The 22,745-nt window shown below is 37.9% G+C and overlaps 1 protein-coding gene across 2 annotated transcripts in view; it reads right to left on the bottom strand.

Annotated features, from left to right (window-relative positions):
* The window catches only part of LOC113436045 (serine/threonine-protein kinase TNNI3K), a 256,652-nt gene that overhangs the window by 215,951 nt on the left and 17,956 nt on the right, over positions 1–22,745 (bottom strand). The window contains exons 1-2 of one of the 2 annotated variants that reach the window (XM_026700174.2): positions 7,485–7,596; positions 6,725–6,833 (exon numbers count right to left, since the gene is read on the bottom strand). In XM_026700174.2, coding sequence (XP_026555959.1) covers positions 6,725–6,833; positions 7,485–7,524 — 149 coding nt within the window. In that variant the 5' untranslated portion in view covers positions 7,525–7,596. Of the gene's footprint in view, positions 1–6,724; positions 6,834–7,484; positions 7,597–22,745 lie in introns of those variants that run through there. The other variant, XM_087930027.1, reaches the window with a different exon arrangement.

The raw sequence follows: 22,745 nt of genomic DNA, 5'->3' as shown, positions 1-22,745 counted from the left end.
CAGGGCAGCCGCGTCAACCTGCTATGTTTAAATAAATTGTGTTAGCCTTCAGCTCCGTGTCTGCCTCGTGTGTCATCCCAACGACTACACAACAATGACCACCAAGCCACACCCACCAACTAAGCCACGCCCAGAGAACCGGTTGTTAAAAAATTTGAATCCCACCCCTGCTGCTAATCCCCAAACCAAAGACAAGCAATTCTCTGTCTCCCCACACCCCTTTAAGATACTCTGAACAGTGGCAATATGTGAAGCACCTAGGGTGGGACTAAATAATAATAGCACTTACCACTTCACAGTGTTTTCCAGTCCTAAGTGGTTTACAAAGTCAGCTTATTGCCCCCAACAATCTGGATCCTCATTTTACTGACCTGAGGTAGGAAACTATGTCAAATTTACAAGTTATGGACTTCAATTCCCAGAATTCCTGAGCCAGCATGGACTAGTACCCAGATCCCCTCTCTGAGTGAGATGGGCAGCTAAGAAGTGTGAAATATAAATCAAAACATTACTTAAGGGGCATTGCTACTATAACAACCTGAAAAATCACCACAAGCAGAAAGAATATGCTGTGCTTCATAATGGTTGCTAGCTGAAATTTAAAAAACCTAGGTACTGGCAGCCATGTTAAATTACTTGGTGTTACTACATAGAGAGGCTATCCAGATCCATAAACATTCTGACAACTTTAACTGAAAGGAGGAGAATATGAAAATCAATAAAGCATGAATCCCAGCTTTATACCACATTAATTTTAATAGCCCTTAGCTAAGCAAAACGAATCTGCAGTAGCCTCCCTCACCAGAAAGAATACCTAGAACTTCCTCCCTTCCTTCTAATGAGGGACGGAGCCATATGATGGCATAGGATGACAATGGAATCCATGCATTTTGAGACAATTTGATATAAAAAGAGTAATGATAGAATTGCTCCAGTGGTAGGATTCAAATTTTTTTACTACCGGTTCTGTGGGTGTGGCTTGATGGGTGTGACAGGGGAAGGATACTGTAAAATCTCCAGTCAAAGGTGGTATTTACTCAAAAATTCCGCTACTGGTTCTCCAGAACTAGTAAGAACCTGCTGAATACCACCTCTGGATTGCTCTGTGAAGGCTTTATATTCTGCAAGGTGACTTAGAGTTCACTAATAAATAAAATAAAATTCAGGATAACATCTACTCAGCACTTCCTACCTAGCAAGAGAAGGTCTGTGCCCCGGCCCTTAGATGTCATCCTTTATTGCTAAAGTTATAGCCTAGATTACTTTACTCATCCAGTTCTTTTGTGATGGCTACCTCATTCTTCATCTACATTCTCGCTGTGTACACAATGAAGTTGTGAAACATCCAGATTTTTATTCAGATTAAAGACTAACATTTGTTCTTGCTTCTGTTGGACTATGCTCTCATATCTTAAGAAAAGCTTAGCACACAAAAATGGGTTGGAAACAAATGAGATTGCTAAGCATGACAATTTTGGAGCCAGTGTCACTATGACTAATATGCTAAAATGATTAGTTTGGCTGCATTTGCTAAATAGAAACTTTTCTTGTACATTGTTGTACTATAAAACCCATATATTATAGTCACTTAAAAAAAGTTATAGATTTTATTCTCCACTGCCTTTTTTCGACGAAAATGTTGTTCAACTTGCATAGAAAATCTTATTTTTCATATATGTATGAATTTCTTATTTTTTTCAGGCTTATCTTGATTAATACTTATTAAATATTTGCGCCCCTCTGGCTATTATTTGAGTTTTCACAAAATAAACAACAGCATTGAAGGTTGAAGGTATATTTCAATGATTCCAGCTATTACTGGAAAAGTCTCTGGCAAATGGATTAGATGGAGTGAATTGATATTGTCAAAAGAAATTGTTATGATTTTCATCCTCATCGCCATCATTATCAACATATCACACCTTTGCATTGAACCCCAGGTTCTCAAAATTAGAATTACTATTAAAATTCTCAGAGCTTTCAGTCTGAAGAGAGTAACACAGAAATTTTAGTAATAAATAATAAATATAAATGAATAATACTCAATTCGGCACTGATTTTCTTTGTAATGAAAGTGACGTGTTTTCTTTTATTTTGTTACATATTTATAAGCTAGTTATAGTAAAGTAGCTTCAGTCAGCTTTCATTCTTTAAATGAATATGCCCATGATATGCCAATAATATAAAGCGCAGAGAGTGAAGAAGACGATCTGATGGAAGTTCTTTTCACTTGAAGGGGAGGCAGCCTGTCAACCCTGAAGATGACGTAGCATTTAGCAATAGCATTTAGATTTATATACCACTTCACAGTGTTTTACAGCCCCCTCTAAGCAGTTTACAGGGTCAGCATATTGCCCCTCAACAATCTGGGTCCTCATCCTGCTTACAGTCTTTGTGAACTGTTGCTTTCTGGCAGAAGATACAGAACAATTAAAACTTGGACCACACGTTTTCTAAACAGTTTTTATCCCAGAATTATAATTGCACTTAACAATGAACTTAAGGACCACCATCAGTGAGTTGTTGGACAGTATTACTTGGTCTGTTGTGTGAATGTTTCTGTGTTTTTATGAGGCGGGGAATTTTGGCAGGTGGAGGGGTGTTTGGGGATTGTCGTTTGTGTGCATGTTGGGTCTGGTCTCTGGGTGTTATGTGAATTTCATTATATGTATACTGTGTATATACGTACGATGACAATAAAGAATGCAATTCAATTCAATTTTACCCACCTTGGAAGGATGGAAGGCTTAGTCAACGTTGAGCCTGGGGAGATTTGAACTGCCAAATTGCAGGCAGCTGACAGTAACCAGAACTAGCATGCAGTACTGCACTCTAACCACTGCGCCACCACGGCTCTTCATATATGCAGCCATATTTTATTTTAGCCTTTGTTTTTTAGCTTTCTTTCTTTAGCTTTCTGCAAAGATTTTAATGGTACTTCAGGCTTGTCACACTCTAGCTGTTGAAAGGGGAGTTATAGAGATAAGAGGTGGGATGTTATGTCTAGAGCGCATTCTTTCCTGTGGGAATAGAGAAGGTGCATGCAGCTGGAGGATGCTCCTGAGATGTCAAACCTGGTTTCAGATTCAGTTACAAATGTTTGTTTAATGGCCGAATTCTCTTCTTTTAGGCTTCAGAAACAAAAGTCAAGCTTTATGTTGGATGGAGGTATTTGCATATATTATGCAAATCATACAGCTATCTGCAAGGGATAGTGGTGAAAAATGATCAAATGTGCACAATGACATCACCATGCAATTTCTGTCTTTTGTCAGCTATTAGAATGGCTAAGGATAACATATCCACAATTTGGGATCATGATGTGCATTTACCATTTTGGCCTCATCACAATTGCTGCCATTTTGTACGGAGCCAAAGTTTTTCTTTCATAAGATACTTCTGCAAGGGCAATAAATACACATTTGCTCTTTCAAGATTCTTTTTTTCCTTTCTGCTTTCAGGATTAAGATTGGTTACTTTACACGTGTTCCCTCTCTACCCTCGAAACATGCATCTTTCACCAGAATCTAATTCCCTAATCGCTGACCTTAATTGAACATATTTCAAATAATTGAGATGCTGCCACTGACCACAATGAGATCACAGCACAAACATAAATGGGTTGACACTAAGCCCCATGAGTTCAACAAAACTTAATCCAAGTGAGTGGATTATGCTCACTTAGCACTATGCAGCTCTTTAACAGAATAACAGTTGTAAGAGACTTCGAAGGTCTTCTAGTCCAACCCCTTGCTTAAGCAGGAAACCCTATACCATTTCAGACAAATGATTGTCCAATCTTTTCTTAAAAACCTCCAGTGTTGGAGCATTTACAGCTTCTGAAGCCAAGTCGTTCCACTGATCAATTGTTCTAACTGTCAGGAAATTTCTTCTTAGTTCTAGGTTGGTTCTTTCCTTGATTAGAGTCTATCCATTGCTTCTTGTTTTGCTTTGGTGAATTGATCCCCCTCTTCTTTGTGGCAACCCCTTAAATATTGGAATATTGCTATCATGCCACCTATGATGGTGTCATATACCATATATAATATATGATATATAAATGACACCATGCTATCATTTAAATTCATTCCAATAATGTACTTCCAAGTGCACAAACACATTGCAAAGATGGAAGATGCTACTCAAGGCTGACTGTAAATAAAGTCCAATATTTGTCTTCCTGAACTCAAACATTCCTTTCATGCACAGAAGAAAGCCAAACTATGCTCCATTCTGTCTTCTTTCCTGCACAACACTCTCGTATTATAGAAATATGCCGATCCTTTCTCCAGAGCTACAAGCAACAATGTCCATATTTAGCACTCAGTTTTCTGACATCCAAGTAGCAGCTCTACTGTAAAGCAATGAAATTAAGACATATAATCAGTGTTTTTAATACCTCTTATTGGTATTAAAACAGAGGTGGTATTCAGCAGGTCTGACCAGTTCTGGAGAACTGGGAGCAGAAATTTTGAGTAGTTCGAATACCACCTCTGACTGGCCTGCCCCATCTATTCCCAGATCAGCTGGGTCTTCTTTTGTTGCCCTGCAAAGGAGAACGGAGCTGGAAATCAGGTTAGGGGGTTGGGGAGGGAATGGGGATTTTACCGTATTGTTCCACTGCCACACCCACCAAGCCACGCCCACCAAGCCACACCCACCAAGCCATGCCTCACCATCAAGCCACATTATGCCCACCAAGCCACACCCACAGTACCAGTAGTATTAAATTTTGAATCCCACCACTGTATTAAATCCAATCCAATTACCCTGATGCATATAATACAGGTAGTCCTTGACTTACAACAGTTCGTTCAGTGACCATTCAAAGTTACAATGGCACTGAAAAAAGTGACATTGCCGTTTTTCACACTTATGACCATTGCAGGACTCCCATGGTCACATGATCAAAATTCAGATACCCTGGCAACTGACTCATATTTATGACGGTTGCAGTGTCCTGGGGTCATGTGGTCGCCTTTTGTGACTTTCTGACGAGCAAAGTCAATGGGGAAGCCAAAATCACTTAACAACCATGTTACTGATTTAACAAATGCAGTGATTCACTTAACAACTGTGGCAGGAAAGGTCATAAAATGGAGCAAAATTCACTTAACAAATGTCTCACTTAGCAACATAAATTTGGGGCTCAATTGTGGTCGTAAGTCAAAGACTACCTGTACAGTCTCAGGAATAGCAAAAGAAAATGGGGGCTTGAGGCTCAACTGCACAACTTCGCTCCCCAAAATATGATGGGCCCAGGTTGAAAGGCAGATGTGCACATAAGTTTCACAATAAGCTTCGCAATCATTAAACAATTTTTTGAAAGACTATACTGGAAGTTACTGCTACTACCCAGCACATCCAATAATTTCCTGCAGATGAGTAGCATAGATTTCCTGCCAAAATTAATCCACAAATACACACAATGAAGACAGCTCAGGTCATAGCAAAAGTCAAACTAATTAATTTACTCTCTGAGGTCCCTTCCTTTTCAATATGCAGCATTTAGCTGTATGGTGAAGCCTCGTGTTCCATGGACTTGCATGTAAATACACTGCATTTTTAAAATCTGCTCAAATTCACAAATAAATCATCAACCAAAACTTGAATAAAACATAAATGGCAAACAATATGAAAAACGGGTTTCCTGTTTTGAGGAAAATAGAAAAGAGGAAACTCAAGATGCCTTGTTGTTATAACTGGAGGGAAACTTACATGAGCTGAAGAGAAAGCAACTAAAATTATTATTCTGCCCAGAAATTTTAACCCCTTAACCTTATAAGAGCCATGTCAGTCTAGGTGGACAAGCTCTTTAGAATCAAAACTAACTATATGGCTTCCCACTAACCACTATGACATCCATGGAATATCTAAAAGCCAAAGAAAGTACAGAAGAATGTATTGATTCATATAGTAATAATTCTGTGCAGTCCCAAATCTCACATCTACATGTATATCACTGTGCAAGAATTAAGCCAAGAATTATGTATGAATGTTGTAAGCCACAATATGGCTTCCAAGTAATAAACAAAATAAAAACAAATGTTTGTGAGAGAAGTATCTGTATGAAGGAGGAGAGTGAATATGTATCAAATCTTGCTCATTACAGATAGTCCTCAACTTATGCCTGGTTATTAAGTGACTATTTGAAGTTACAACAGACTTCCCCTGGACTATTTACAACCCAGATTCAAAGCTGGGGGCTGCTGCAACCAGCGGTCACATGATTATATTTTGGGTGCTTGGCAACCGGCCCACATTTATGGCCTTTGCATGGTCCCATGATCACATGACCATGATTTACAATTTTTTTCTGGAATGTGGCATTTATTTCTCGTTTCCAGCAAAAACATCCATTGTGGAAAATGAATTTGTTTAATGATTGTGGCATTTGCTTAATGCTCCAGTGATTCACTTAGCAAACACTGCAAAAAAGGAAGTCAAATTTGTTGTGGTTATGTAGTAAACTGCTTGAATGACCGGTACAATTTACAACCATAATTCTGGGCTCAATTACAGTGATTAGTTGAGGACTATGGTATTATGTAGTGTGAGGTACAGTTAAAACAAACATCAGATTCTATTTTCTTTGTCTAGTTTATCTTTCTAAGAGTAATTTAATGGCCTCCTTAAATCTAACAATATATGACTATGGAAGTTAAAAACTGATTCACTATTGTTCTTATATAATTTGATAAACAACTTTCAGAAAACTGTTTACCTGAAAACATGCCTCAGCTCTGTAAGCTCTTTTTCTTTGATTAACAGATCATCTTCTAATCTTTCAATGATTATAGCATATGATTCACTAATTTTTTTCTTCCACTCATCTATAGTTAAAAAGAGAAAGGAATATAAATCTTGACTGAAATACCTTCAGTTATCTGAAATCATGAATTTATGTCAAAAATCCCTGATTGATATCCTTTAAATATATATCCCTTTTCTCTTCCAGGTCAAAAATACGTATAAATATTTATTTACATAAATAATTATATTTGAGAAATAAACAATTTAATTATATAATAGACCATTATAGTTTACATAAATACTGAAAGTACAAAGCATAATTCTTTTTAAATTTGTACTTTTTTGCATAGCTTGACTTTTATAAAATCTCAGCTAAATCAGTATAATCCTCATATTTATTTACTCAAAGAATTGTACTTGAGAAATAAATAATTTAATGATATAATAATAGATCATTATAAGTTTATATAAATACTGAAAGCACAAACCATAAATTTTTGAAAATTTGTACTTTTTTGTATAGCTTGACTTTTATAAAATCTCAGCTAAATCAGTATCATTCTGACTCTGCTATCCTTTCAGCTGAAAGGAAAGCCTGTTTCTGAGTTATGCCATTCTTCATTTATAATATCAACAATAAATATTTGGCATTTGAACCAAGGAGCAAATTAAACTGAATAATTGATAATGCAGTTGCATTTATTTTTTTAAAAAAAAACAAAAGTAATTACCAGTACAAGTTTGCGTTGGTCTAGATTTATAATTTCCCATTTATCCAGTGTTTCTTCTTTGTTTCAAGAACCCTCTTGTGCTAAGTAATATGACTCCTTTTGAAGATCACTGACAATCCCACTAAGAAAAAAAAAAACTTTGATAGTCTTGTGCCTAAAAATAAACTGTGTGCCAAACAGAATGTCATGCAACAATGGCACAGAGGAAAGCAGGGAATCAAATATCAAACAAAACAATAAAAAGGTATTTATATGTGCTGATAAAATAAACCGCTGTGCTGAAATTACTATCTTTATTTCTCTATTAAATGCATACATCTGCCAATATGAATCAGCTTCTAATCAGAAATGGAAATGTATGGCTAAACAGATTTCACAAACTCAGTACACAAAGTAAGCCAGGAGGCGATAATTTTCAGGCTCAATGGTTCTAACATTTTTTTAATGAGTTTCCAAAAATTTAGCAAAGGAAGTCAAGTGCATAGCAAAGGCTTCAGTGGAGAGAGAAAAATACACTAATCTTTGAACAATAAAGTATTTGCTCAGCATTATCTCATGAAATAATGTAATAATGGTTATAACTAATCTAAGCTTGGGTTTTCTCTAACCATTGTTTTTAACCACCTAATTTCAAAGGTGAAAGTTTTAATTGCTTCTATCCTCACATTATTAGAAGTCAGAAAACCTTATTCTACTGAGAATTGCCAAGAGATGTATCAATACAGTTTCTCCTTAATCTGACACAAACACTTTTGATAGTAACATTATGAATGTGGGCAGGGGTGTTTGCAGGGAGTGAATTTAATTGAACAGTGTATTTAACAATTAGTGTAATTAATTAATTAGGCTGATTGTTGCTTGGCATAATTACTTGGCTGGAGAGATTATTGTAATTGATTAATTGGTGTGATATTGGCTATATTGATTACCCAAAATTGTTTTATTAAGCAATTTAATCAACATACTATCTCAACAAACCTACCATGCCAGTAAAAAAATCAAATACCAAACCACAACCTAAAGAGAAAAAAAATCCCCACCAATGAACCACAAGACTCCTGCACATGCTTTATATGCTCTGTAACTCTAAAGGTTAATGAAAATTCCATCAAATGTTCTCTATGTGAAAAATACACTCATCATGACTGCCTGGAATTACCCAAGCAAATGGCTCAATTTCTAGAAACATCCAATTATGCATTTCCATTTTTCTTCCCACCATGCAAACCCAAACTGGATAAACATATAGTCCTGTTTGAAAGAGTTGACTCCATAGAAACACAAATATCATCCCTTTACACTATAGTAGCATCCCTGGACACTTTAAATGAAAGATTAACTAACCTTGAAAAAAAAAAGAAGAAGAAGACGCAACACAAAAACCTGAACATCCAATAGCTACAAACCAACAACTGCAACCTAATCCACAAAAAAACATAAATCAAACAAATAATGATATCACAATCCTCATCAGAGAAGCTGTCGAGCGCGAATGAAAGCATCCTAATGCCATCTTATTTGGTCTAGAGGACATCAATAACAATGATGATATCACAATTGTCCACAACATCATCAGTGACTATCAAGCACCAACCATCTTCCCTGATGAAATACTTGACATTTCCTGCATTGGCCGAGAGCTTAAAAACAGACGGCTCTGTGGCCCCACGCTTCTGCAGAGTCATTTGCAAAAATGAATTAAGCAAATGTAAATTCAATTATACTATAAATTCACTTGCCAAAAACAACCCCAACCATAAAAACCTTCAATCTTGTCCTGACCTAACCTTACAGCAATGTGCCCACTCTTGTATACTATGCACAGAACTCAAAAATCATCTAGACAAGGGAGAGAATGACCCGTACATTGATTACCGTGCAGATTGTATCAAAAGAAAGTCACACAACCCACAACTCAGCATCCAACCTGACTTCAACCAATCCACCATTACCCAAGACTAAGTATGCATGTCCCCAACTACCTCAATTCAAACTACAACTGGCCTTAAATGCAAGCTACTCAATGCAAGAACCCTTGTAAATAAAATACCTGAATTTCTCCTCTTACTAAATATGGCTAAATTTGACATCATATTTGTCCATGAAACATTGCTCAATGCATCTCTCCCTGACTCCATTACCTCAGTAAGAGACTATCATGTTTACTGATCCAATCGTGAAATCCGTAGAGGAGGTGGTGTTGCTATCTTCTATAAAAAGTCCTTACATCTAAAAAACATCCAAGTTACCAAGAGCTTGCTCTTCCTGAGACCATTATCTATGAACTGACCTTAAATATCACAATTCGGTTCTCGCTATGTTACAGAGCCCCTGATTATGACATTGAACATGTAAACAAGCTAAATACACTACTAACATGGACAGCATCCTGCCCACACACTTTTATCTTTCTTGGTGACTTCAATCTACCTCATATTAACTGCACCCTAAATGAATGTACAACTGAACCCATACATGCAACCTTCTACAATGCTGTAACAAATCTGGGACTGGAACAACTAGTAACCAATAATACGAGGCTTAACAACTGCCTCGATATCATCTTCTGCAATAGTTTGAACTCAATTTATGGAATACAAATTAAAGAACCCTTTTCCAACAGTGACCACAACATGATTGACTTTTGTCTCAACATACATCCACACAAAAATCATCATAACAACAGAATCCCCAATTATAACTTCAGAAAAGGCAACTATAATCTCATAGTCAACTATCTCTCTTCCCTTGATTGGCAATTTCTATTCACTGGATGTAATACTGTTGAAGACCATTACAACATCTTCTTACTAGAAATCAAAAGAGCCATCAAACTATATGTACCAATAACTACTCCCAAAACCAGGAAAAACAGATTACCCATAACAATAAGGAAGCTTCAATCCAAAAAGAGATCACTTTGGCAGAAAAACAAATATGGTCACGTTGCCAACTTCAAAAACCAATACAAGAATCTATGCCACCAGATGAAAACTGAATGCACTAATTATCACATTAAACAAGAGGAAAACCTTCTATGCACAAATTCCACCCATGCTTTCTACAACTTTGTAAACAACAAACTAAAAGTCTCAAGGTCCATCCCACCCCTGAAAGGACCTAATGGCAGAGACTGCAATGATGACACCATCAAAGCAAACCTCTTTAACACTTGTAAGTGGATCATAAGCTTCCTAACAGACAGGAAGCAGCAGGTGAAGCTAGGCAGAATCACATCCGATACCTGTACAATCAGCACAGGGCCCCACCAAGGCTGTGTGCTATCTCCTCTTCTCCCTATATACCAATGACTGCATCTCAAATAATACATCTGTTAAAATACTGAAGTTTGCTGATGACACAACAGTGATTGGTCTCATTCGAGACAACAGTGACTCTGCATACAGACAGGAGGTTATACAACTTGCTTCATGGTGTAACCGGAACAATCTGGAATTGAACACACTCAAAACCATAGAAATGGTGGTAGACTTTAGAAAAAACCCTCCTATACTACCACCTCTTACAATACTAGACAACACAGTATCAACAACTTCAAATTTCTAGGTTCTACTATATCACATGACCTAAAATGGATACCTAACATCAAAAACATCATCAAAAAAGCACAACAAAGAATGTTCTTTCTGCGCCAACTCAAAGCTCAAACTGCCCAAGGAGCTGCTGATACAGTTCTACAGAGGAATTATTGAGTCTATCATCTGCACCTCTATAACTGTCTGGTTTGGTTCTGCAACCCAACAGGACAGACACAGACTTCAAAGGATACTTAGGACTGCAGAAAAAACAATTACTACCCAACTGCCTTCAATTGAGGACCTGTATACTGCACAAGTCAAAAAGAGGGCTGTGAAAATATTTTCAGACCCCTCACATTCTGGACATAAACTGTTTCAACTCCTTCCCTCAAAACGATGCTACAGAGCACTGCACACCCAAAAAACTAGACACAAGAAGAGTTTTTTCCCCAAAAGCCATCACTCTGCTAAACAAATAATTCCTTCAACACTGTTCAACTATTTACAAAGTGTACACTACTATTACTGTTAATCTTCTCACCACTCCTTATCACCCATTCCCTCCCACTTGACTGTTTCCTAGTATGATTTGATTGTTGATTGTACCCTATGACTATCATTAAGTGTTGTACATTATGATTCTTGATTCTTAACAAATGTACCTTTTCTTTATGTATACTGAGAGTATTTACACCAAGACAAATTCCTTGTGTGTCCAATCACACTTGGCCAATAAAGTATTCTATTCTATTCTATTCTATTCTATTCTATTCTATTCTATTCTATTCTATTCTATTCTATTCTATTCTATGGCTCAGTATTTGTAAACAGCAATGGATCAAGCCCAGTACTTCATAGTCAAACCACAGACAATTATAATGATCTAATACATATTGATTTTACAGAAGACATTATTGAAAAAGCACCACAGAATCTAAAATCATCCCTATCTATTGGATCAGATGGAATATGTGCCTACTTCTTAATAAAGCTATCCACTGCCGTAGCTGAACCTTTAAGCATAATCTTTGAAAAATCTTTCAGGGCCAGCTCCTTGCCAAAACTATGGTCACAAGCCACGGTCATCCCCTTCTTCAAAAAGGGAGACCCCCGCCTAGTTGAAAATTACAGACCAATCTCCTTATGCTGCATCACCTGTAAAGTCATGGAATCAATTATTAATCAATCCATTATCCTCCACTTAGAGACAAACAACCTACTCTCTAATAAACAATTTGGTTTCAGAAAAAAACTATCCTGTAATCTGCAACTCTTACATTGCAAAAACATATGGACTATACAACTCGATCAGGGCAAAGCAATAGGTACAATCTACATAGACTGCTGTAAAGCCTTTGATTCAGTGGTACACGACAAACTACTACTGAAACTAAAATCTTATGGTATCTCTGGACACCTACATAACTGGATAGAAGCATTCCTGTCAAACAGACAACAAATGGTCAAAATTGGGAGCCTCCTATCAAATTCTGTACCTGTCAACAGTGCTGTACCCCAAGGCAGTATTTTAGGACCAACTCTCTTCATACTCTACATAAATGACCTCTGTGATCATATTAAGAGCAACTGTGTTCTCTTCACTGATGTTGTAAAGCTATTCAACACCACAGACAATACTACTACCCTCCAAAAAGACCTTGACTATGTATCAGAATGGTCAATCAAATGGCAAGTTCAAATCTCACCAAATAAATGCTCTGTCTTACATAATGGCAAAAAAAAAAATCAGAAAATAAAATACAAGCTAAATAATCAAGACCTTGTTGAGGATCCAAACTTTGTCAAGGACCTTGGAGTACTCATCTCTTAATGATCTAAGTGCTAGAGCCCACTGTAACTATATAGCCAAAAAGGCATTAAGAGTTGTTAATCTAATCATATGTAGCTTCTTCTCTGGTAATATCACACAACTAACTAGAGCATACAAAACATTTGCTAGACCTATGCTTGAATACAGCTCATCAGTTTGGAACCCATATCATGTATCTGATATTAACACAATTGAAAAAGTCCAGAAATATTTCACAAGAAGAGTTCTCCACTCATCTACTCATTGTAGAATACCTTATGCTACCAGACTTGAAACTCTAGACCTAGAAAACTTAGAACTATGCCGCCTCCGATCTAAATATAGTATATAAAATCATACATTGCAAATGTCCTACCAGTCAATGAATACCTCAGCTTCAACCACAACAATACAAGAGCACACAATAGATACAAACTCAAGGTAAACCACACCAAACTTGATTGCAGGAAATATGACTTCAGCAACAGAGTGGTCAATGTTTGGAATACTCTACCTGACTCTGTGGTTTCTTCCCCAAACCCCAAAAACTTTAACCTTAGACTGTCTACTATTGATCTCATCCCCTTCCTAAGAAGCCTGTAGGGGGCATGCATAAGCGCACCAATCATGCCTACTGTCCCTGTCCTATTGTTTCTTTTTATTTTTCTTATAAGTATCTATCTCATGTATTCAAAACTATGTTTATTCTTATACCTGTATCTTGTAAGTGATTGACAAATCAAATAAATACTAAATACTAGTGTTTTTTTTAAATGAAGACAGCCATAATAGTGCAATCAAAGCTCTGCCCTTTTTTAAAAAAAAATCTGTGTCAATCACACAGATTGTGTCCTGGGTGTTGACCACACAGATTGTGTCCTGGGCACCATCTTCACTTTTTTGGCCGCACTCTGAGGCCAACCCTGAATAAGGATACTTTCATGAAATCAAATGTCAAAATATTGGCATATTCCTCCAGTCTTCTATACATCACTTTTCTAAATGAAATCTAACCTTCAATTTCCTCTGTCTGGTAAGGAGATTTAGCAAATCCTGATCAGACTTGATGCATCTTATGAATATAAGACCAGGTTGCCCAGGCAATATAAGACCAGGTTGCCCAGCCAAATTCAAAGTAGACTAGATGTGGAAAGACTGTGGTTGTATTTAGAGAAAAAAATTCAATTTTACTAACTTTGAAGCTAATTTTTCAGGCATTGCATTATGTTTTTCCTAAGTGAGAAACAAAGAGAGAGAGAGATCTTATCAAATTACCTTCTAACAAGATCTCCAGCTAAGAAGAATATCAAGGTATGGAAAGGATGTTCTCAGTATTATTGCCACTCTAGGGCATATGATCGAGAAGAGGGACAGACTTATGCAAGAGAAATTGAAAACATTCACAACCACTGCCTAACTCAGTGTTTCTCAAACTTGGCAATTTTAAGATGCATGGATTTCAACTCCCAGAATTCCCAGTCAGCATGTTTGGAAATGTCTAAAGAGATAGATTCTCAGTCATGCAGTTCATGGTTGTCCCAAAAGTGCTTTTTCAAAAGGAACTGGACTTTGTTTTTCCTTGAGGACATTTCACTTCTCATCCAATAATTTTTTTTTAGTTCTGACTGAATGGTGGAGGATGGAAGGATTTATATTCCTTGTAGTCATTTGCTTGTCAACAATTTTCTGAGAGTCACTGAGGCAACTTGAAGGTTTATTTGTGCTCTCAGGATCTCCTGAATAATGCAAATGGGTGTTTTAAGAGGTTAGAGGTGAAGAAGGTTCTTGGATGAGAAGCCAAATGTCCTCAAGAAAAAAAAAAGTCCAGTTGCCTTTTAAAAAAGTACTTTTGGGTCATGTTTGCAAAATTGCTAAGATTGAGAAATATTGGCAACTTCTTCATAGGAACGTGCTGTATGATTTTTTTTCTGAAATTCTTTTCTCTGCAGATCCTGAGAATCCAGCCCATATTCAATTCCTTGGTGTTGTTGTTGTTGTTTTGCTAGCTTGCCTGCATCCCCCACCCCAAATACACATGCACCAATTCTGCTCTGTTTTTGCAATATTTCTCTTCTAATAAATAGACAGAAAACTCCAAGTCCTTTTTCCTCATTTCTGCTGTTAGTCAGACAAGGACTACTCCTGATTTCTAGTGTTAAGTACAATAGAATTATTACATGAAAGAAAAAACCCATATGTTGTATGATCAAGCATGCGTCTCTCAGGAAAGAAGCCTTTTAAAGGTTAAACAAACCTCTTGTGTTTAAAAAAGGTAGTACAATCTCCAACCACACTGATTTCTGAGGGGAAAGAAAGGATAAATGAAAGCTTATTCTTGCTTGTGGCTAGCATTTGTCTTGATGTGGTCTCCCTGGGATAAAAACCAAGATACACTCTAACAAATATTTAGTCTTCTAACATTTGTTTAAATATCAAAACAGAATCTGCAACTTCCCCCTCCTCTGCTGTAATTCAAGGACTCAGTACTGTAAGAAGAACAATTCATTTTTTTCTTACTTTAAAGTTAAAAAAAAAGCTTTGAATAACACAAAAAAGAGGGGATGAGACGAGAGGAGGGAAGGAAAGGGAAGATAAGAGAATTAATCTTTGCTATGGCTTTACATGACTATAACTATGTAGGTAATCAACTAAACAGATTGCCCACATCCCATTTGATTATTTGATTATTTCATAATGAATATTTTCCTTTTAAAGAACTGTTCTTTCTCATTTTTCCTCAATCTATTCTAATATGAAATACCCTTTGGTCACACTTCCTATCCTTACCTATTTCTTAATTTTGTTTATTAGTTCGATTATTTGCAAAACTTCATATGGTATAATTCAAAATATCCCCCAAAGGGGGGGAGAGGGAAGGAAATTGGGGAAATTACTTTATATATTTAATTGATTTCTATAGCCCTGCTACCTGGTGCATGATTCAGGTGGTATATACTATGAAGAACAGAATCATCCAGTAAAAACACAGGATTAAAAAAAAACATTAAAAGGGCAATCTCAAAAACCAACACAATCTTATTGCTATTTTATGATTATCCAAATCATGGAAGTCTTTTTAATCCTTGATAAAATATAGAAGATAATACAAAGACCTACCAGCTCACTCTATGATACCTTTAGAATATTTAATACCCTATTTAAATCTTTATATAAAAAAGAAACATGGAGTCAGTACAAAGACATTATTTTCGTTTTGCTTTTATAAAATTTTACTACAAGCCCACCATATGTAGCAATGGATCTAAATTAGGCTAATGCAGTTAATTTTGGTACTAGATATGAACAGAATGTAATGAATTTTGTGCACCATATAACATGAACAATACTTTGGCTACCTCTAAAAGCTAGGAAAAAGTATGAATTATAAAGAAATTTAAAAAAAATTAAGAATATTTTTTTTTCATCTTTAATCTTCTCTTCCTATATGTGTGTTTAGCTATTTTCTTAGTCCAATATTCATTTATGAATCTTTCCTATAGCTATCTCTTATTTCATCCTAGAATATATAGATTAAATATTTAGCATGACGGGGTTAGAAAGCATTAACCTTGATAATACCTTGGCATAGAAATGTTCGCCTCAGAAACACCCACCATGATAATATGAGCATAAAACATTATACCACTGCCAATTGAAAAAGTCCTTCACTCTTTAAGAGCATGTGTTTCACAAAATAAGCAAACCAGCATTTTAGTCAATTACTGCCCCCACAAAAAAAAATAACATGTATTTTTATTATCCCCGTATAGTAGTTGCTTTCTAAACATTTGAAAGGGTGATAGAATGGGAGAAGAAATGTAGCATATACTCAACACTGGTCTGTGTTACTAGGCAACTCGAAGAGCTATGAATTTAGCATCCAATGCTGGTCTATTTTCACTGATTGTATTAGTTTAATCAACAGATTAAAGTGTATTTGCATTGATACAACTGTTGTTAAGGCCAAGACCGTTGCCCCTGGCAACTGTTCCGATTTGCAATTCAGAATCCCAAGAAGATTGCTAGTCATTAAATTTTTATGGTGGTTTTTTTCCCCCAACAGGGTATTTATTGACAAGTTAAATATGTATTGTCTATATTCAGATATTCAGAGACTTACGGCCTTTGATCCAAAGCTTTTTATATCATTCATTTGCATTATCTTTTGACAGGTATTTCTTCATTGAGCTCAGCATAACTCTATAGCAAGATCCACAGCAGATCTTTCTGGTCTCGCTGCTAATGATTGTTATTGAAGTAAATACATAGAACAACATTCTGAAGTGTTGTGAGTTGGCGGAATAACCTGAGGCAAACTCGGAGCGAACTTCAGCTGTTACTTTATTGAAACAATAAAGGGTTGCCGCGGCTGCTGCGCTAACAAGGCAGCCAGCTGGTGGACAAAAGCTGATGCCATTTGACAGCTCCCTTTTATAGCTGGCTGTCAAACAGCATCAGCCAATAGGAATGGTCCGTGTTCCCGCTGGAAACACGGACCGGAGTGAAGACTTCGGCTTAGTCTATTCCAAACGCTACACTCCTTTCCCCCAGAACGAACCATGCGTAGTCCTTTAGATAACTCGAGCGCTTGCGCAGGCGGCCAGATCTTCTAAGTCCTGATGAAGCTGCTGCTGGAAGGAACTTGTTTGCTTGCTGGGCAACTTCTGGTGCCAATGAAGCTGGCATCTTGGCTTCAGGTGTTTCTGGGTGAGGGACCAATGGCAGTTCAGGTAGGCTTGCATTCTTGTTGGATCCAAGGGAAGTTTCTTTGGGTGCCGGGAAGGGAAGTTTCTTTGGGTGCCGGCGGTTTCTCTGTTGCAGGAACGTCTTGAAGGCCATCTGCAAACACACTCCAACACCTTCTAAGTTGATTGATATGGCGGCACCAGATGCACCCGTCTTGCAGTAGGACCCTGTAAGACTTAGGACCAGTTACCGCTACAATTTGCCCAGGCATCCACCAAGGGTGTCCCGCATAGTTCCGGGCATAGATCTAGTCATTCTCAGAGAACTCCCTTGTCTGGCTTTTTGACCCTAGGGGTGTGACTGAGGCATAATGTGGATGGAGTCTGTCTAGGGTGGTCCTCAGACATCTACCCATGAGAAGTTCAGCTGGAGACTTATTAGTGGTGGCACAGGGGGTTGTGTGCTGGGTCAGGAGGTACTTAGTGAGCCTAGAGTGCCAATCTATAGGCCCAAACCTTGCCAGGGCCTCCTTGACTGATCTGACTGCCCTTTCAGCCAGGCCATTACTGGCAGGATGAAAAGGAGCTGCATGCCTTATTTCTAGGTTGGCTAGGAAGACCTCAAACTCACAGGAAGTAAACTGGGGGCTGTTATCAGACACGATGGTGTCAGGGAGGCCATGGGTAGTGAATATCCTTGATAGAGCCTTAGTGACAGCTTCTGAAGTTGTGGTGGTCATCAAGGTCAGTTCACCCAGTCAAGAACTTGGGCGATTACCTTGTCCCTGGAAGAGTGGGGCAGCGCGTATACTGAGGGCAGCAATGGGGAGTTTGAGATCGTTGATCTGGAAAACCGCATTAGTTGGTGCAGGATCTTCCACAGGAACAGGCAGGGGGCAGTGACTAAGAGCATCAGCGTGGCATAGACTCTTGCCAGGATGATGAACCAGTTTATAGGAATAGGCAGCCAGAAATAAGGTCCACCTGGTCATTCTTGGAGACAAAATCTGAGGAGTTTGTTTCTCGCCAGACAGAAGGCCTAACAGCGGCTTGTGATCCGTGATCAACTCGAAATAGTGTCCATATAGAAACTCATGGAATTTTTTGACAGAAGCAACTGCAGCCAAAGCCTCCTTGTCAATTTGACTGTAATTGCTCTCAGCTGGGGAAAAAGTTCTGGAGAAAAAGGCAATAGGTGCCTCAGAACCGGTAGGCAGTCTATGACTTAAAACAGCATCTATGCCAAAAGGAGAAGCATCTGCTGCTAAAACTAAAGGTAAATGTTCATTAAATTGTAACAGGACAGCATTGGATGTAAGTAATGATTTGACAGCGTGGAAGGCATGGGCTTCCCTAGGTCCCCAGTGCCAGGGGGATTGCTTGTCCAAGAGTGTGTGCAAAGGCGCTGCAACAGAAGCTTTATGAGGCAAGAATGAAGCCTAAAAGTTAAGAAGTCCTTTAAAAAGCCTGGAGCTCAGTTTTGTTAGTTGGCGTGGGTGCCTCGTGAATAGCCCTTACTTTGGATTCGATTGGGTGAATACCAGAGGCGTCAATTCTGTATCCCAAAAATTCTACCTGTGGGGTGGCAATAGTGCACTTGTCTTTTTTTAACTTAAGGCCATGCTGTCTGAAATGATCAAGGACTCCTCTGACTCTTTGCAGTACCTGAGGCTTGTCGGGGCAGATATTAAAATGTCATCAAAGTACGGAACTACACCCGGTAATCCTTGAAGAAGTCTTTCCATTAAGGATTGGAAAATTCCTGGGGCTACACTTACGCCAAATTGGAGGCGCCTACATTTGAAAGTGCCCCTGTCTGTTACAATAGTTTGTAGTTCAGCAGCTGTGTCATCAACAGGGAACTGTTGATAGGCCTGTGACATGTCTAATTTAGCGAAAATGGTTCCTGGCTCAAAAGAATGTAGTAGGTGCTGGATAACAGGGACTGGATAGGCGCTGATTTGTAAATATTTGTTTAATGACGTCTTGTAATCTGCAGAGATTCTCACGCTCCAGTCTTTCTTCAGGGGTGTCACTATTGGGGTTTCCCATTTTGCGAAGTCCACAGGCTCTAATACACCTTGTTTAATTAATCTGTCAAGCTCCATGTCTAATTTGGGGCGGATTGCAAAAGGTACCCTTCGAGGCTTTAAACGGATTGGTACTGCCTGAGGGTCCAAGTTGAAAGATATTGGGGTTCCTGAATACAGCCCAGCCACTCACTGAACACATCAGCATAGTCATTAAACAAGGTGTCCACATCAACATTTGTAATAGAGTGGATTCTGCTTATATGGAGGCCAAGGGCAGGAAACCAGTCTAACCCCAACAGGCTAGGGAGGGCACCATCCACTACCACTAAAGGCAAGTGACCTTTAAAATTTTGAAATTGTACAAAAAACTTGCCTTTTCCAATGACTGGGATGGTTCTGCCTTGGTAGTCGTGTAGGGTTAACTGGCAGCCGAGAAGCTTCTTCTTAGCCATTCTGGGAAGTAGTTGTTTCAAGGGGCTCCAGGAGATGATGGACAGTGCTGAGCCTGTGTCAACCTCCATCCTGCAAGGTTTTCCTTCTATAGAAACAAAAACACTAATTTTGTTAGAGCCTTTGTTAGTCAGCTTGGCTTGATAGCAGGTAAAACAGTCTTCAACTTGTTTTTGGAAATGTTGGGTTGTCTGAGGCTTTTGGGCAAAAGTCTTTCCTACTTGACAGACCCTGGCTAAATTATCCTTCCTTTGGCATTTTAGACAAATGGCATTCCTGAACTTGCAGGATGCCCTGAGGGGTTTCCCCCACAGCTTAGACAAATGGGCTGATGCCGTGGAAGTAGATTGGGGTTTGGCCTATTTTCCCCTTGACTGTTTTTTTGCTGCCTGAGGTGATTTACATCATTAGCCTCTTCAGAGCCTTCTTCTGAGGAGGCTTCATCGTAATGGATGGCTGAGCTGCCCTGGCTAATTGCATTTCCCTGAATTTCTGCTGCTGAAAGTGCAGATAGTTCAGCAGCTTGAGACTCTTCAATTGCTAATTTAAGGGTTAAATCTCTTTTAGCCAATAGACACCTTTGTAGCCTTAAATCCCTGACTCCACAAGCTAGTTGGTCTAATAACATGTCTTCCAGATAGTCTCTAAACCCACAATGCAAGGCGGCTGTTCGTAGGGCAGCCATGCACCCACTAATAGTCTCTCCCTCAGCCTGAATCCATCTCCTAAAAGCATGACGCCTGGCAATTTTGGATGGCTTAGGGGAATAGTGGTTGGAAAGAATTTCCTGCAATTCTTCCCATGAAACAGTCTTAACTGAACGTGGAGCCAATAATGCCCTAGCAGTGTCAAACACTGTGGCTCCACAAAAACTTAAAAAGTAGGACTTTTTCCTATGGTCGTAAATGTCAGCAAGGTCTATGGCATCTAGAAAACAGTCAAATCGGTTTCTGTAGGACTCCCATGTTTCCGCTGTCAGTCTGAAAGGCAGGAATGCAGGGTTCGAAGTCATCTCGATTCAGCGGTGCCGTATCTTTCGAGGAAAGTTGAAATTCGCGCTCGCGAATAGTGACAGTAGCTCTTAAAGTGACAATCAGCTCGGTAGTGACTTCGGCTCTTTTTGTAGTGACTTTGCTCAGCGATTCTTTGCCCGGTTGCCTCTTATAGGGATCCCGCCCTCGTCGCCAGTGTTGTAGAGCGGCAGAATAACCTGAGGCAAACTCGGAGCGAACTTCAGCTTTTACTTTATTGAAACAACAAAGGGTTGTTGTGGCTGCTGCGCTACCAAGGCAGCCAGCTGGCGGAAATCCTTTTTTATTTCTCCTTTTTTCCTCTCTTCAAAATCACAACAATTTAATAATAATTTTTTTTTTTTTTTGGCAAGGAGAGCAGAGGAAGACTTCAGCTTAGTCTATTCCGAACGCTACATGAAGTACACTTGCTGAATATGTTGACAAGCTTACAAACAGCTAGAGAACAATATGATCTATTGAATATAGCAATATCTTGAATTTTTCCCAAATTAATGTTAATACCAAGGAAATGCTTTATAATCTTTTCTAGGATACTTCTATTCTGAAAAACATGACAGAAGGTCTATAAAATAACAAATGATATAGCAAACGTAAAACCAAACCAAACCACCAATATCTAGGTCTGGGACCATCAAATGAAATGCAGCCCTAATGTAAATATTCATTCAACTGTTAATTTAACATTTAATGTAATATTAAGTTGTGATAATGGTAATCAGATAAAAATGCGAGCACGATAACTGCTTTTTGTTGTTGTTTTGCTTTGTTTTATATTTATCATCAAGGATAGCATTTATTCACAATAAAAGGAAAATAAAATCTAAAATCAGAGAAAGAGAAAGAAAGCCACATAATTATTTTAGATAGATTCACAGGCAGGTTGCAAGCAGTCCTTTTGCCTATTGTTCAAAAATCTTCTCAATAATCATTTAATGCACTTTAATTAAAAATAGGCAATTTTCTGACAAATATTAAACAATATCATTTGATCTGATAACTTCAAAAAAGGAGCTCACATATCCTTTGATACATTTTTAAAAGTTCCACTGGTTGCTGAAAATATATAGCTGGGAGATCTAATTTTATAAACAAGCCAAATTTAAAACCTCTTTTCGATTTTCATTCTGGGTAAGCAATGCTTAACACAGCTTTAGCCAAAGCTGGGAGATAATTAGATTTTTTAGCACTGAGACTATATCAGTTGTATGTAAAGGATATGACATTTTCCTCTATTTTCAGGTTATCCTCATTACAATCTACAGTAATATATCAAGGATCATAATACTGAAAGATATTTTAAATACAAGAGATCAAGACATTATATAACTAAATAGGTGTTGCCTTGTCAAGGTGATGGAAAATAAAAATAAATATGCAAAATCCCCTTCTGTATTACTACTCTATAAGAATGGCATTTGCATGAGATTTGTTTTCCACGTGGTATCCACCAAACTGATAGAAAATGTTTACTGATGCTGAAAAAAGGAGAATGGAACAAGAAGTTATTTTGTTGTTGTATTTATACTTACATATTCAAATCAACTGATTTTTAAAAATAATATTCAACTTAGTTTCAGCATTTTCCAAGTTCTCTTTAGCTCCCTCAGTGGCTGTACTTATAGTTTATTTTTCTCTTCTTTTAATACATCTTCAAAATTCCCAATTTCTTCTTAAAGAATTTACTAAAACAAGTTAACTTTTTGTCCAACT

The sequence above is a fragment of the Pseudonaja textilis genome, chromosome 3 (assembly GCF_049901715.1).
Source record: "Pseudonaja textilis isolate UNSWEBS1 chromosome 3, rPseTex1.2, whole genome shotgun sequence".
Taxonomy (NCBI): domain Eukaryota; kingdom Metazoa; phylum Chordata; class Lepidosauria; order Squamata; family Elapidae; genus Pseudonaja; species Pseudonaja textilis.
This window is presented reverse-complemented; position numbering and strand designations above follow the sequence as displayed.